General features: G+C 38.3%; 1 protein-coding gene across 1 annotated transcript in view; it reads left to right on the top strand.

Moving 5' to 3' along the window:
* The window catches only part of lrrc8d (leucine rich repeat containing 8 VRAC subunit D), a 34,795-nt gene extending 30,415 nt beyond the window's left edge, over positions 1–4,380 (top strand). The window contains 1 exon segment of the mRNA NM_001126881.1: positions 1,405–4,380. Within this exon segment, the coding sequence (NP_001120353.1) occupies positions 1,407–3,974 (2,568 nt within the window). The 5' untranslated portion in view covers positions 1,405–1,406 and the 3' untranslated portion in view covers positions 3,975–4,380.
* The last annotated feature ends 13,375 nt before the right edge of the window (positions 4,381–17,755 follow it).

The raw sequence follows: 17,755 nt of genomic DNA, 5'->3' as shown, positions 1-17,755 counted from the left end.
TGCTGCATTTTAAAAAAATATATTTACACCTTTTCATAATTACAGCTTTTTCTTTTATAGGAATGAGTGCAATATAGAGGGTGACCAAGGTCTCAGTATCTTATCATTACATCGAGAAGTTTGAAAGGAAGTTACACTTCTTGTATAAGTGATTTTATCTTTTATGAGAACATAGCTTAGTGTTTATTCACAAAACAGGGGAATAACACCTGACAAAAGAGACTAAAGGTGCAATCCAAGGCTGGTATATTAGAACTAAGCTACAATGAATGTGCAAGTAATAGCCAATCACTAGCCAATCAGTTGATCAATGAACATTCCCTTTGCCCAGCATACATTTCCAAAAAAGGTTTTTAGTTATACATTTCTGATGATAAAAGTGCTTCTACCATACCATGTCAAGGTAAACCACATATGGTAGTCCTACCTAATTACCTCCCTGTCACCTTTCTTGTTGGTTGAATTTCTTAGGAAAAGTGTTTCCTGTACAATGCCCTGATATCACAGGTTGAACATTAAAGTAATTGATTTTAAGGGTTCTTCAGAATAAGTCTGCTAAAATGCAAAAAGGATTATAAGTATACTCCAAAGCTAATTAAATATAATATATATACATTATAATGGAAGTGTGACTGATCTAGACAAATTGATTAAAGCGCAAAAGAAATAAGGAATTGATTATTGCACATTCTCTCTGCTTCACTAATAATTTATTATTTGCAAGGGCACACACTATTTTTGTATTTTAGTGGTGTATAAACGATACTGTTATAGTGGGTTCTACAAGTCATTCTTGCTCAAATTTAATCAATACCTTTGAGCAAGCTGTAATCAAGATGTCACACTTGCAAGCATGATATGTCTTCATTAAGTTTATAATATAGAATATAATAGATGCTAAAGAACTCTGTTAGTATGAAACCCAAGGACATGTAGGTGATCTCCATATACTCAACAGGGTTAACTTATAAAAGTGAAGTGCAAAAATGCACACAAAATCACATGCATATAACTGCTATTTCTTTACTTGCACCTTGTATCCAAATGGCAGTTGCCTCCACCTTTTATGAAAAAATGTGCAAGATGCAAATTACAGGATGAACAGATGCAAGGCAAATTAACATCTTCTTTGAGGAGGTGGTACTTCCAGGTCCCCTAATTTTGCAGTTAGTGTTGACATTGGTAAATCATGTCCAGATTGTTACATCATTCTCTAATTAGAAGGTTTCCACTTTTTAAAAATTTGTAAATGAGTCCTAATAAGAAATGTAATCATTATGAAGGAAAGACTTTTGTTGGAAAGGACATATATATAACTGTGTGTCCATCAGTAATAATCTTATTGTAACCTTTTTGCTACTGACAAAGTATTAATTGTGTTTCTTGCTTTGCTTACTTTTTTAGGAATGTTTACTCTCTCAGAAGTTGCATCACTGAATGATATACAACCTACGTACCGTATTCTGAAGCCATGGTGGGATGTATTTATGGATTACTTGGCTGTAGTTATGCTGATGGTTGCCATTTTTGCTGGCACCATGCAAATAACCAAAGATCAGGTTGTTTGCTTACCGGTACTGGAGTCAGCTGTAAATTCAAGGAATGCTCATTTGTTATCAAGTGAGAATAGCCCTCAGGTTTCTTCAAAATTTGAAGAGACTGCAACTGAGGCCAAAGAAAAATGGCAAATGACTGGAGCAACAGAGCCTCCAGAAACATCTCCAACAAAACCAAGCTTTTCGCCCACAAACTCAGGTAAATCTTCAGGAGAACAGCTAAACAAAGAGGAACAAGATCCGAGAGGGAGAAAAACAAATCTGGATTATCAGCAGTATATATTCATAAACCAAATGTGTTATCATGTTGCTCTCCCATGGTACTCCAAGTATTTTCCTTACCTTGCTCTTATCCACACTATAATTTTAATGGTAAGCAGTAACTTCTGGTTTAAATATCCAAAGACTTGCTCTAAAATTGAACATTTTGTTTCTATACTTGGCAAGTGCTTTGAATCTCCTTGGACAACAAAAGCACTATCTGAGACTGCGTGTGAGGATTCCGAGGAGAACAAGCAGAGAATAACTGGTGCACATTCTTTTCGAAAGCACCTCTCCAGCAGCAGTGAAGAAGGAAGTCCCAGTCCAAGTACTCCAATGATAAACAAATCTGGGCCAAAATTTTCAGCAGATAAGCCTGTACTGGAGGTTCCTGGTATGACCATTTTGGATAAAAAAGATGGTGAACAGGCTAAAGCCCTTTTTGAAAAGGTTAGAAAATTCCGCACCCATGTAGAAGACAGTGACCTAATTTATAAACTCTATGCCGTCCAAACAGTCATTAAGACCGTAAAGTTTATTTTTATTCTTTGCTACACCCTAACGTTTGTTACTGCTATAAGCTTTAAACATGTCTGTAGCCCTAATGTAGAGCACCTTACAGGCTATATGAAATTTGAGTGCACACACAACATGGCTTTCATGCTGAAGAAGCTTTTAGTAAGCTATATTGCACTTATTTGTGTTTACGGCCTTGTCTGTTTTTACACTTTGTTTTGGCTGTTTAGAAGACCGTTAAAAGAATATTCATTTGAAAAAGTCAGGGAGGAAAGCAGTTTCAGTGACATTCCGGATGTAAAGAATGATTTTGCATTCCTTTTACATATGGTCGATCAGTATGATCAGTTGTACTCCAAAAGGTTTGGTGTGTTTTTGTCAGAGGTCAGTGAAAATAAATTGAGAGAAATTAGTTTAAACCATGAATGGACATTTGAAAAACTCCGGCAGCACATTTCTCGGAATGCTCAGGATAAGCAAGAGCTACACCTGTTTATGCTTTCTGGAGTACCCGATGCAGTCTTTGAGCTCACTGACCTTGAAGTCCTGAGACTTGAGCTGATTCCTGAGGCTAAAATTCCAGCTAAAATATCTCAAATGACTGCACTTCAAGAGCTCCATCTGTACCATTGCCCAGCAAAAGTTGAGCAGACAGCATTTAGTTTTTTAAGAGACAACTTAAAGTGCCTTCACGTGAAGTTCACTGATGTGGCTGAAATTCCTGCCTGGGTGTATTTACTTAAAAATCTGCGGGAATTGTACTTGATGGGGAACTTAAACTCTGAAAACAACAAGATGATTGGGCTTGAGTCTCTAAGGGAGTTGCGGCATTTAAAAATTCTGTATGTTAAGAGTAATTTGACAAAAATCCCATCTAACATTACAGATGTTGCTCCCCATCTAACAAAACTGGTCATTCACAATGACGGTACGAAACTTGTTGTACTAAACAGCCTTAAGAAGATGATGAATGTAGCAGAGTTGGAACTACACAATTGTGAACTGGAGAGAATACCCCATGCTATTTTCAGCCTCACCAACTTGCAAGAATTGGATCTGAAATCAAACAGCATACGTACAATAGAGGAAGTAATCAGCTTCCAACATTTAAAACGCTTGACTTGTTTGAAACTGTGGCACAATAAAATTGTGAATATTCCTCAATCCATTTCTCAAGTGAAAAATCTGGAGTCAATTTATTTATCTAACAACAAACTCGAATCCCTTCCCGCAGCACTCTTTCATTTACAGAAACTGCGATTTTTAGATATTAGTTACAACTGCATAAGCATGATCCCCCTTGAAATTGGTTTGCTCCAGAACCTTCAGCACTTCTACGTCACTGGGAATAAAGTGGATGTCTTGCCAAAGACTCTGTTCAAATGTCTCAAATTAAGAACTTTGTGTTTGGGACAAAACTGTATAACATCTGTGCCGGAGAAGATTGGACATCTGCTTCAGCTTACACATTTGGAGTTAAAGGGAAACTGTTTAGACCGTTTACCCTTTCAGATCATTCAGTGTCGTCTTCTGAAAAAAAATGGGCTGGTTGTGGAAGATCATCTTTTTGATGCTTTACCTTCTGAAGTTAAGGAAGCTTTAAATCAAGATACAAATACCCCCTTTGCTAATGGAATTTAGTTTGATGCAGATTTTTTTTCTCTGGTTTGCCATGATCCCCCAAAAGTATGGGACAATAAAGCTGCAGTGTGGAATCAGGACATATGGTAGGCTCTGGAAGTTCTTATGAACAAACCCCTCTGACAGCAAAATGAAGGATTTATCACATCAGACCATGTATTTTTTGTATTTTGTTTTAATTATTACTTAGCCAGCATACACAGCACTTTTTTTAACCTACTCTCAAGATATTTTAACCTACACTCAAGATATGAAAAGATTAGTTTTGGGTGAAGGAAATGTTCCTTTTTTGTTATTTAAGACCAAAAAAATGTTGACATTATTTGTGATTGACAGGCAATATATACACCATCATGTATTTTGTATATTTAGGATTTTGTTAGAATAAAACATGATTTTTATGTAATTTTAAGACTGTTGTGACACAAAAGTTTGGGGTCAATATAATTCCTTTATAATTTGTTACATTTGTGCTTTTGATTTCTGAATTTCAAAAAAAGGTAAAGAGACACCAAAGATAAAATTCAGCATATTCTAACATTTGCAGATCCATGTATTTATAAATGTTTCTGTTTCTAAATAGAATCTAGGCAATTGACCTTTTCCTTGCTCTTATGAATCTACAACAGGGAAGGGACAGTTCAACATGAGCTAAATGAATAGGGCTGAACATACTTTTTGCTTATTTTTGAAATCACGAAAAAAATATGGTGTTTGGTATTTCTTGAGCTAAACAGGACAAATGAAGCTACTCCATGCTTGGTCCTTGTGAGGTAAATAATTATATCACAAGTATATAACACTCCCTCAGTTCCTCCTTTCTTGTGACTCTCGGCTTACAGATAAACAGGAATTCTATTATGCAGGGGGGATTATCTGTTCACTGGGAATATAATTATGCACCTAGCAAGGACCAACATGTAGTAGGTTAAATGTCCCTGTGTAATTTAAAAAATTACAAAAAACATATTTTAATGATGATTAAACAATAGGCAAAAATTATGGCACAAGCCCTATCAATTAAATTCATGTTGAAAAGGCCTTTGCTGTCCCTTTACAGCACGGAGGAGTTTTAGTATTAATTTTGGTGTGGCAAAAGAAAAGAAAGAGGATATCCCTTCATTCAAAAATCTTCTTTACTTGGCATGCTAAAAGCTCTAGATAAAACTAGAAATACTATAGATCAGCAGCAGAAAAGGGAATAGGCCCATTGCAAACATAACACTGAGTATTGATCAGAACTTTTAAATATAATTCAATAGGGAATCCTGTTTTAACCCAGCTCTGATCTGGTTCATGTGCTCAACTGCCAATATTGTTAAAAATCAACCAAAAGAAGTAAAAGTATGGGATGAAATGTTAATATTTTTGATGGACAATCCTAGCTAAACACCGATATAGTGTTAAAGATGTCCGTTTGTTGCCCTTTATACATTTCAGAGTTGGAGAAGAATCAGGGGATTGCTTTAATATGAGTCATAATACAGTCAATAAATGCATGAAACTGTGTATTGAGTGTTTCATCCAAAGTTGCAAAGATGCACAAAGACTATACATATAATACCATGCACTGATATAATCTCATATACATATTCTTACTGGATGGAAATTAACTCTAATAATAAAAAAGAGCCAAGATATAGTGATTCCTCCATCTAAAACAGATATTGACCTGTAAAGTTTTGATTGGCTGTGCTTATTGTAGTCTGCAAGGAAAGAACTCAAGGCATTTAATTCTTGTTTGGCAATAAGAAATCAGTGGATATTTCAGATCCCTAAAGTCATTTTAACAAAGATGTTATTTTTCTTTATTCGTAGACAAACTGCGCCTGTCTGGTATTTGGTTTAGTTTTGTTCTGCTATTGCAAAATATGCAAAAAACTTGGGAGAAATAAAACAACTCTGAGCAAATAACCCTGGAATTTACAGAGGGAGTGTATTAAGAAAACCATAGTTTGTTCCAGGTCTTGTAACCCAAAGCATTCAGTTAGCATTTACTGGCTTTTTCTACATAGAATAATAAAAGCAAACATCTAATTGGTTGCTATGAGTTACTGAATCTGGAACAAACTGTGTATGTTTTATTACATTTCACGTTTCCCTTAATAAAGGTTACAACTGTGCTGTTGGAACAAAATAAGGTAGTTATTTAGAAGTAAGGAAAAAACATTTATTTTGCTTTCTTGCCTGTTTAATGCCAGTTTATTCTATTAATTCTGTCACCACACCAAATATCAGACTGAAGCAATGTTTACTGCTCCTGTTTTATATACAAAAATCATGCTAAAATGAATGTACAATTTATCCACAGAATTCTTATGGCTTTTCTTTTTAATATGGTATAACTGACATTATATTCCAATGGTACAGTCCAATAGACTTATTTCGCCTGTACACGTGTCTAATGGTCATATGACATCTACGCTTACTTTATGGGAATGATACATATCTAGAGCATGATTACTAAAATATATATTGGTGTTTTAAAATATTTCTTGACTTTATTGCTGATAGAAATAAAGGTAAAAGGAAAGCAAGGTTAAGGCCATATAGGGCTGCAACCTGGCCAGTATTTCACCTGCCTTGTCGGTAAGATACCAGCCAGGGCCAGGCCAGCATGATAAATTTACCGGCAATGTTCTTGCCGGTAAATTTGTAATAACTAATCAATTAGCCCCAACCCTCCTCCGATCCACCCCTTTCTAGCTTTCATACTCACCAAATCCTCTTCAAATTCCATACTTGATGAAGTGACTTGGTTTCTTGACATAGTGACTACACCCCTGTGACTGCATAACCCCACTAAATTATATCACAGTTCGCCTCCATTTGTGCCTGTCCCCACATGGCTGGCAAGCCTATGGCCATATGTAGTGTTTTCTTATCAGATTAATAATCATGTGCTATGCTTGCTGGTGGTCTCACTGATCATAAATAAAAGTGAGCCACAACCATTCTACCACTACAGACTAATATGTGCATTAGCCTTACTGTAGTACAGCACTGATCTTTTAGCACAGAGTCCTAATGCCTACAGTAGGGATACTGAACAGTGTGATTTCAAATATGATTCATGTGCCTGAACTATAGTCTTATATATCTTTTTTTATGTTTTTTTTGTGATACACTAGGAAATAAAATGAATGCTGTCTTTAAAATAAATCTTTGGGAAATTCTGGAAATATATGGAAATCTGCACTGAGGTTTAATTTAAGAAATTCAGCAAATTAATGAAAATCTGCATTGTGATTTTTTTGCCTGTATTAAAAACTTTTTCTTTCTGTTTCTACCCAGAGATTTGGCAGGACGCAATCAGTCCTGAAAATATATAGTTCCTTACTGGGGATGAGAAAAGTAAGCAAGACTGAGTTTACATATAACATCACAAAAACTGGTACAATGATGGCAATTATGAAATTACACTTATGCCAAGAAATAAAAGCCAAACAAAATAATTCAGACTGAAAAAAGATGCAATGTCTGTATCTGTACAGTGAAGCAGAAGCAGTATATTTTAGTGTGCACTAAATCTGCAAAGACTTTATAGTTGTCTAATGTAATCGGTTTGTAAAGATTGCGAAATCAGTGTATCTGCTCTAATTGCTTTGTTCATGCCAGATGTTTTGCTATTAAAACAGAAATGCAGAGAAGCTCTCTAATTGTTTTTTCCCTTAGAAATACTGTTGCTCAACTTCAAAAATAGATCTGGATTTAAAGGGGAACATACATTGCTGTAAATGTACCCAGATTGTAGTAGATGATTAATAAATAATCACAAACAAGTTTTACTATTTAAACTTATAGTTTTGAGGCATAAATGGAATTAGCGTGCTTTATCAACCTAACTTATTTTGACTAATAAAAAACGGCTCATACATGCTGTTTGTCAGTAGTGCATTGGAAAATGCTGGCTCATGCTAAATCAGCCAATCAGAGCAGACAAGTCTGTCCTCGTGAGTGCTTTGTTTTGCTTTGGAAATAAAAGTTAGGTTAAGAAAGTTAACCACAAAGCTCCGAATTACTGGCAGGTAATCTCCCATGGACTAGAACAGATTACCATTTTTTCTGTAATAATAAAACGGTAACTTGTACTTGATCCCGACTAAGATATAATTAATCCTTACTGGAAGCAAAACAATCCTATTGGGTTTATTTACTGTTTAAATGATTTTGTAGCAGACTGAAGGTATGGAGATCCAAATTACAGAAAGACTCCTTATTCAGAATACCCCAGGTCTTGAGCATTCTGGATAACAGATTCCATGTATATATACAACTAAAAAAAATCAAAAAGAAAGTCTATATGTGAAAAAGATTTATAAAATATCCATTAAATCTAAACTGGTTTGGTCTTGCAATACAAAGCCTGGTCTTGATTTCAGCAGAATTTTATGGAAATACAGTACCTGTAAGCCGTCTTGGCTCATGCGGGTACAGTTGATATTAAATCCACTGATGCTGGGGACCTGGACTTTCCATAATTTGGATTCTCCATACATTAAAGGAGAACTACTCCCCCCCCGACACAAGCCCCCGTCCACTTCTCTCCCCGCAGAGTCTATTTCAGTGAACAGTGTCTCTGATAGTAAAACTGAGCTATACAAGCAGAACATCACATTAGAGCTAGCAGGCACCATCAACATTTTGCGACTTTTTCGTATTTTTTGCGATTTTTTTCGGCGCCTTTACGACTTTTCGGAAATTGTCGCGACTTTTTCGTTACCAATACGATTTTCGCGAAAAACGCGAGTTTTTCGTAGCCATTACGATTCGCTCATATCTTGTCGCGACTTTTTCGTATTGAGCGCTCGTAAGCGGCGGCCGAAACTTTCAGACTTAGCATGATTTTGGAAGCCTCCCATAGGACTCAATGGCACCCTGCAGCTCCAACCTGGCCCAAGAAAAGTCACCATACTGAAGCTTGAATGAATCCGAACGCTACGAAAAAATCGCAACATTTTGCGCAACTTTCGGAATGGCTACGAAAAAGGCGCGACTTTTCGTGCAAGTTTTAACGCTACGAAAAAATCGCGAGATTTTGCGCAACATTCGGAATGGCAACGAAAAAGTCGCGATAATTTTCCGCAAATTCGCCAAATACCGATCATTACGAAAAAAACGCAATCGGACGCATTCGGCCGGTTCGTGAGTAAGTAAATGGGCCCCTTAGTGTTCTTATTGGAACAGTTTTGGAACAGATACTCCGGTATTACCTTCAACTGTGCATGTGCCACCAAGCTCTGTGTCGCCAAACTGATCCGAATAGAACAAGAATATTTGGAAGACGGAGCCTGCTAGCCCCTCTGAATTATTCCCCTATAGATTTATAGACATTTAAGTGGGATAATCATAGGACATGTAATTAGCACCCCCAAAATGATACCAGAAGTAGAAAGGTGAGACTAAATAAATATATGCATTATATATATAAAAAAAAAAACCCCTGTTAAATAGAATGTGGAAAATGAAACATGCCGCAACATTTCGTTTTCTATGTAACTGCAATAAGGCTCGGATCCACAGCTACACCTGGTGGCCAAAATTGAGTATTATATTGTATATTATAGAAAAAAAACAGCTTCCAATATCAGGGTTTCTTTCTTTTTTATTTAACAAATAAAGTACTTTACAGAATAATGAAATGTAGATTGATCTTTTTTGATTATGGTTGTAGCAAATCTATATAGAGAAAACAGTTTATTGTAATATGTTTATTACATGTTTACAAATGTAACATATGTAAGATTAATTATTTTGATTTGGTTTTAGTGTTGGACTAAGGGCTGCAGGTGTAAATATTCAAAGGCTCCATACCCAAAACATTTGCTGGAATCTCAATAAACACACGTGTCTGAGAATGGCATCATGGTTGGATACAGTTAAACTGACCTTTTGGCATTGTGACATAAGCTCAGGTATATTTGTCCAAGAAATGTATCACCTGCTTAGGTTGATATACCTCAAAAAGCAGGGCTTATGGGTAGACAAAAGAACCACATGTCTAGGGTGAAACTGGGGGGGTACCTCTTCTGCCTACCTTCCCCTAGTTTTGGGCCATCTGTCCAGTATACTGAATCTCTCCAACACTGCTGCGCTGCTCTCATTGCAGGCTCATTTGGTTTGTGGTGAGCAGGTGGGGTGAGCTGAGGGGTCAAAGGCGGTGTACATTTGTACATTGGCAAATAATCATCATAAGTGTAATGTCCCAGCAGCTCCCTGGGGAAAGGGCATGTTTCGACAGTTGGATTAAGATCACCAACCTTAAGGTGCAAAATCTTTGGCCCTTTCTGTACCTGCCCTGTACGAGTGAGGGGAGAACAAGTTGGAGACTAGTGATAAAGTTGACAAGAGAGCAGACATTTTAGGCCTTGTTCATATAAACTGTTTTAGAGCTATTCTGTCCACTTTTAGAGCTCTTGTTCTTCTGTCCACCTTCTGTCACAATTCCTCTATCTTGGTTTCAGTGGGGCATACATACTGACACTGATGGTGATGTTGGATATGGACACAAGCAGACACTTAAACCTTTAATTACCAGCAGAATTTCACATTTAATTTGCACTAATTTGTTTTGAACATTTTGTGTTCTCTCACTTTAGGGGCATTTCCTGGGAGAAAACTTTAGTTTACCTAGGTAAACTAAAAAACATGTATAGTTATACATGTTTTTTTTCAGGAAAACGTGAGATAGTGAAATCTGCCTCAGTTTTTGTGTATTTCCACTTCTGGAACAAGATTTAGAACTCCCCAGAAAATTTGCTAATTTCCATGGTATGGGTAACCATGTCTTTCTACTACTAAGTACAGTTTCTATAAAAATGTATGAAAATTCTAAAATATTGCCTCAAATGTTCCACTTTCAAGCATCATATCTCCCACATAACATTATGTACCAAGAAAAAAACATCCTAAATTGATGTCCATTGTGCATAGAATCGCTCAAATATCTGGCATTTAGAGACCGCAAAATTAACTACTTCAGCTACTGAAAATTCAACACATTTACTGCATATTTGTGGGGTAAAAACAAAATGGGTACCCATATCTTTCTAATCCAAACAATGAAGTCGCATTGCTTTGCCAAAATTGGTGGTTTTGATGAAATACCTGAAAATCGCTTTATAGCTTCCACTTTCAAGCACCTTATCTCCCACATAGTTACATAGTTACATAGGGTTGAAAAAAGACCATTGTCCATCAAGTTCAACCCATCCGAGTAAACCCAGCACACAACCTATACTAACCAATCTATACACTCACATACATAAACTATATATATACAACCACTAATACTAACTGTAGATATTAGTATCACAATAGCCTTGGATATTCTGCTTGATCAAAAACTCATCCAGGCCCCTCTTAAAGGCATTAACAGAGTCTGCCATTACCACATCTCTAGGAAGGGCATTCCCCAACCTCACTGCCCTCACCGTGAAAAACCACCTACGCTGCTTCAAATGGAAGCTCTGTTCCTCTAATCTATAGGGGTGACCTCTGGTGCGCTGATTGTTTTTATGGGAAAAAAGAACATCCCCCAACTGCCTATAATCCCCTCTAATGTACTTGTACAGAGTAATCATGTCCCCTCGCAAGCGCCTCTTTTCCAGAGAAAACAACCCCAACCTCGACAGTCTAACCCCATAGCTTAAATCTTCCATCCCCTTTATCAGTTTAGTTGCACGTCTCTGCACTCTCTCCAGCTCATTAATATCCTTCTTAAGGACTGGAGCCCAAAACTGCACTGCAAAGAGGCAAAAATATGTTTTCATCCCTTGAGTCAATGCCCTTTTTTTATACAAGACAGCACTTTATTTGCTTTAGTAGCCACAGAATGACACTGCCTGGAATTAGACAACTTGTGATCTACAAAAACCCCTAGATCCTTCTCCATTAAGGAAACCCCCAACACACTACCATTCAGTAGATAGTTCGCATTTATATTATTTCTACCAAAGTGCATAACTTTGCACTTGTCAACATTGAACCTCATTTTCCAGTTTGCTGCCCAGTTTTCCAATTTTGTCAAATCGCTCTGCAAAGTGGCAGCATCCTGCATGGAACTTATAGTTTTGCACAATTTAGTGTCATCAGCAAAAATAGAAACATTACTCTCTATGCCCACCTCCATGTCATTAATAAACAAGTTAAAAAGCAAAGCACCAAGGACTGACCCCTGCGGTACTCCACTAACCACACTGGTCCAATTAGAAAATGTTCCATTTACCACCACTCTTTGTAATCTATCCTTCAGCCAGTTCTCTATCCAATTACAAATATTATGTTCTAGCCCAATATTCCTCAATTTGATCATTAACCTTCTGTGAGGTACTGTATCAAACGCTTTAGCAAAATCTAAGTAGATGACATCAACTGCCATTCCAGCATCAAGGTTCCTGCTCACCTCCTCATAAAAGGCAACTAAATTAGTCTGGCAAGATCTGTTACGCATAAAACCATGCTGGCACAAACTAATAGTATTGTGAACTGCAATGTATTCAAGTACCCTATCCCTTATTACCCCTTCCAGAAGCTTTCCTACTACTGATGTCAGACTAACAGGCCTATAGTTTTCAGGCTGAGAACGAGATCCCTTTTTAAATAACGGCACCACATTAGCAATTTGCCAGTCTCTCGGCACCATGCCAGACCTCAACGAATCCTGAAAAATTATGTGTAGAGGCTTGGCAATCACAGCGCTCAGCTCATTTAATACCCTGGGATGAATCCCATCCGGTCCTGGACCTTTGTTTACCTTTACATGTTCAAGTCTCTTTTGAATTTCCTCCTGAGTGACCCATGCGTCAGTAGCTAAATTACTAGAAGTGGGTATATTAAAAGTGAAGCCTTCATTAGGTGGCTCCTCAGATGTATAGACAGATGAAAAATAAGAGTTCAAAATTGCTGCTTTTTCCCCGTTCTCATCAACCAACTTACCCCCCGTGATAATAAAGTTCCCACCCCTTCTTGCTTCATTTTTTTACTATTCACATAATTAAAAAATAATTTTGGATTCTTTTTACTCCTAGCTGCAATATCCCTTTCCATCTCTATTTTAGATTGTCCGATAGCTTTTTTGCATGCTTTATTTGCTTCCTTGTACCTGATGAAAGTTTCCGCTGTCCCAGCTAACTTGAATGCTTTAAAAGCACGTTTTTTATTACCAACCTCGACCCTAACTCTTTTATTCAGCCATAAAGGTTTTGCTTTGCGATGCCTCTCCTTGCTTACAAGGGGAATATACTGTTGTGTATACCTGCAAAGCAATGTTTTAAAGATGTTCCATTTTCCTTCTGTGTCTAACCCCATGAAAAGCCTTTCCCAGTTGACACATTGCAGAGATGCCCTTATACTGGCAAAGTCTGCACGTCTAAAATTGAGCGTTTTAGTTACTCCCTTATAGAGCTGTCTCTGTAGCATTATCTCAAAGGAGACCATGTTGTGATCACTGTTCCCCAAATGCTCACCCACACAAATGTTAGAGATGAGTTCATTATTATTAGATATCACCAGGTCCAAAATAGAATCATTCCTAGTAGGTTCTTGAACCACCTGAAATAAAAAGTTGTCATTTAGCATGTTTACAAACCTACTAGCTTTTTCTGACTTAGCCACCCCATTACTCCAGTCAATGTCCGGATACTTAAAGTCCCCCATAATAACAACTTGACCCAATTTTGAAGCCTCCTCCATTTGCAAAAGTAGCTGGGACTCATCCCCCTCATCTATACGGGGTGGTTTATAGCATACACCAATGATCATTTTCTTTGTGACCTTCAGCCCTACTGAAATTTCTACCCAAAGAAATTCAACGTTTTCATTGGTAATGTCTTTATTACATGGCTTTAAATCTGACTTTACATAAAGACAAACCCCTCCACCCTTTTTAATCACTCTGTCCCTCCTAAAAAGCGTATACCCATTTAAATTCACAGCCCAGTCGCATTTTTCATCCCACCAGGTCTCAGTGATACCAATTAAATCATAATTTTCAATATATGCAATAGCCTGCAGCTCCCCTAATTTACCCGACAAGCTACGCGCATTAGCCAGCATGCAGCGGATGCTTACATTAGCTAAAGGACAGTTAGAGCTAAGGTGAAAATTAGTCTGTTTCCCTTGTAACAATGGAAGGTCCACATAGGATTAGATACTAAGAAGAAAACATCCTAAATATGAAAGCCAAAGGTCCACTAGACAGTTTGATGCATAGAATTACCAAAGTATCTGGCATTTAGAGACCCCAAAAGGAAGTTATACATGGAAGTGCAAACATGTTTCATGGTATATATTTCTACTACCAAAAATACACCGCCTAATTTGTGTGGTAAAAGTGACAATTATGCCAACCCCATAAAAATATTTTCAAAAAATACACATTTTGCCAAATCGAAAATGGGTAAATATTTATTTATTTGTATAGAAAAGCACCAACACCAAAGCTAAGCTAAATGTAGCAATTTTTATGCAATTTTTGAAAATTGTCTCAAAGCTTGCAATTTACCCATTATATGCCCCACATTTCATAACTTATCAACATAAAACATTCTAAATATGAACTTCAGGGGTCTACTGAACAGTTTGATGCCCACTATGCATAGATTTACCAAACTATGTAAAAGCTACCTATTTAATTAAGTTTGAGAAACATTGTATCTAAGTGCAGGTATCTTTTTTAGCATTCAGTGCAGGAGATTAAAGGGAAATGAGGGACTTTTCAGTAAGAATCCAGGACTGCGGGTTGAGCTGTTAAAAGAGGAACTGTCCCACGAAAATTGGGACAATTGGGAGCTACGCATATGCAAAAGGGCTCCAAATGCACCGGACACAGCGGCTTGCTTAAAACTCGATTTTTATTACTCCATTTAAAAACAATACGCCTGACATGTTTCGTGTAAATGTACACTTAATCATAGGGAGCTATGTGTCTCTGATAGTAAAGCTGACATATACAAGCAGAAAAACGCAGCAGAGCTAGTAGGCACCATCTCTTTGTATCAGTTCGGTGTATCAGCTGGTGGATCCAGCTTGCTGGATCCGTGTTGCCAAACTGATCCAAAGAGAACACAAAGATTCAGAAGATTGTGCCTGCTAGCTCAGTGTGCTGTTCTGCTTGTATATGTCAGCTTTACTATCAGAGACACTGTTCAGTGAAATAGACTCTGAGGGGAGGGATCTCATTATATGGCAGTGGATGGGGCTTTTGTCTGGGGGGTTAACTCTCCTTTAAATACAGTAGAACCCCTGTTTTACTTTTTTTGGTTGGACTGGAAGAATATGGTTTGAAACCCGGGTAATGCATTATGCATTATTTATTGGTGGGACCACAAAAAGAAAAGGTATAAAGTGCAGAAAAACCTAAAATCAGGTGATATGTTACATTACATTATTACATTACATTAACATTTATTTATAAAGCGCCAACATATTCCGCAGCGCTGTACAATAAGTGGGTTACATACATTGGGCATACAGAGTAACATATAAAGCAATCAATAACCGATACAAGAGGTGAAGAGGGCCCTGCCCAAAAGAGCTTACAATCTACAAGGAGAAAGGGTTGAGACACAAGGTGTGGGAATGGGCATGACCAGAGTTGTGAGAGGTGGGGCACAGGGTATTGCTAAACTAGATTAGGGTAAGCCTCTCTAAATAAATGTGTTTTTAGAGATTTCTTGAAGGCAGAGAGATTGGGAGAAAGTCTGACAGTTTGTGGGAGCGAATTCCAGAGAAGGGGGGCAGCCCTTGCAAAGTCTTGAATGCGAGCGTGTGAGGAGGGAATGAGAGAGGAGTTGAGGAGCAGGTCAGTAGAGGAGCGTAACAAGCGGGTTGGATGGTACCTATAGATGAGTTCAGAGATGTAGGGTGGGGCAGAGTTATGGACTGCTTTAAATGTGAGGGTCAATAGCTTGAATTTTATCCTGGATGGTAGGGGAAGCCAGTGCAGGGATAGGCAGAGCGGCATGGCAGAGGAGGAGCGGTTGGAGAGGTGTATGGGCCTGGCAGCAGTATTCATTATGGACTGGAGAGGGGACAGTCTTTGGAGGGGAAGGCCAATTAATAGGGAGTTACAGTAGTCCAGGCGAGATATTATAAGAGAGTGAATAAGAATTTTGGCAGCATCTTGGGTGATAAATGATCGGATTTTGGAGATATTTCTTAGGTGAAAGTGACATGATTTGATAAGTGATTGGATATGAGGGGTGAAGGACAGGGCAGAATCAAGGATAACCCCAAGGCTGGATGGGCGTTGGATGGGGGAAAGAGAACCAATTCAGTCTTAGAGAGGTTTAATTTCAGGTAACGTTGGGACATCCAAGTGGAGATAGCGGACAGGCAGGAAGAGACGCGAGTTAGAAGCTCTGGGTTGAGATCAGGAGAGGAAAGATAGATCTGAGTATCGTCAGCATAGAGGTGGTACTGAAAGCCAAAAGAACTGATTAGTTTGCCAAGTGAGGAGGTATAGAGAGAAAATAGTAAGGGGCCCAGGACAGAGCCTTGAGGAACACCGACAGAAAGAGGCAAGGGAGAAGATGATTCCCCATTGTAAGAGACACTGAAGGATCGATCTGAGAGATAAGATGAAAACCAGGATAAGGCAGTGTCACGAAGGCCAAGAGAGCGGAGAGTCTGGAGGAGAAGAGGGTGATCCACAGTGTCAAAAGCAGCAGAGAGATCGAGAAGTATTAGTAGCGAGTAGTGTTTTTTGGCTTTAGCCGAAAGGAGGTCATTTGTTAGTCGGGTTAGAGCAGTTTCGGTGGAATGTTGTTGTCTAAAACCAGTTTGTAGGGGATCCAGGAGGTTATTGTCAGAGAGGAATAGCGCCAGTCGGTTGTATACTAGGCACTCAAGCAGTTTGGAAATGAATGGGAGCAGAGAGATAGGTCGGAGGTTAGTAGGATTGGAAGGATCTAGGGAGGGTTTTTTCAGAATAGGGGTTACCAGTGCATGTTTCAGTTGGGAGGGAAAGATTCCAGTAGAGAGCGAGAGATTGAATAGATGAGTTAAGGCTTTGATAAGACAGGGGTTGGCATTGCATAGAAGTTTGGTAGGAATGGGATCAAGCGGGCAGGTAGTAAGGTGGGAGGAAGACAGCAGTTTTGAGACTTCCTCTTCAGTCACAGGGGAGAAGGAGCCAAGAAGAGACTGGGGAGCATGTAGGGAGGGAGGGGAATGGTTATTAAGGTTTGGCTGTATATTAAATTAAAATTCTGTCTATTTCTGAAAATAATCGTTACTATGCAGTATCTCGCTCCCAGCAATTTGTCTCTCTTAATGCTGGAATCACAGGGTGATGCTGTTCATGCAAATGGTACCGGACAGCCAAGGGATCCCAGTGACATGACAGAGGATGGTATTATGGCACTCAATGGATTAGATACCTGAGCTGGTGCACTTTTCAGACAAAAGGAGTGTTATTCCATGGTTCAAGGACATTGATTATATTCACAAGCAGTGTCTCTCAGATTACCCTTCCCTTCAATAACCACACTTCAATAACTGCACAGCTTTTCTCCAATCCATACTGTAGGTACCATACCAGATAAAAGCAAGTCTGAGTATAGAGGCCTGGCTAAAACTCCTCCTTTTTGTTCTTTTGTATATGGTTTGTTCACTCCCCTGAGCTGAGGGCCTGGAGCTGGAGCACCTGGGCCACCCCTTTACTTTGGTGCGTTTTCTACAGAGGTGAATGCATTAATGTCTATTGTATTTGTATAGTTAGTCTTAGCCTCTGGTGCAATGCCCTCCTCATTTTCTATCTTTTGTGTTTATATTCATTT

This window comes from Xenopus tropicalis, chromosome 4 (genome assembly GCF_000004195.4).
Source record: "Xenopus tropicalis strain Nigerian chromosome 4, UCB_Xtro_10.0, whole genome shotgun sequence".
In the NCBI taxonomy this organism is placed as follows: domain Eukaryota; kingdom Metazoa; phylum Chordata; class Amphibia; order Anura; family Pipidae; genus Xenopus; species Xenopus tropicalis.
Note: the sequence above shows the minus strand (reverse complement) of the source record. Positions and strands in the feature narration are given on the sequence as shown.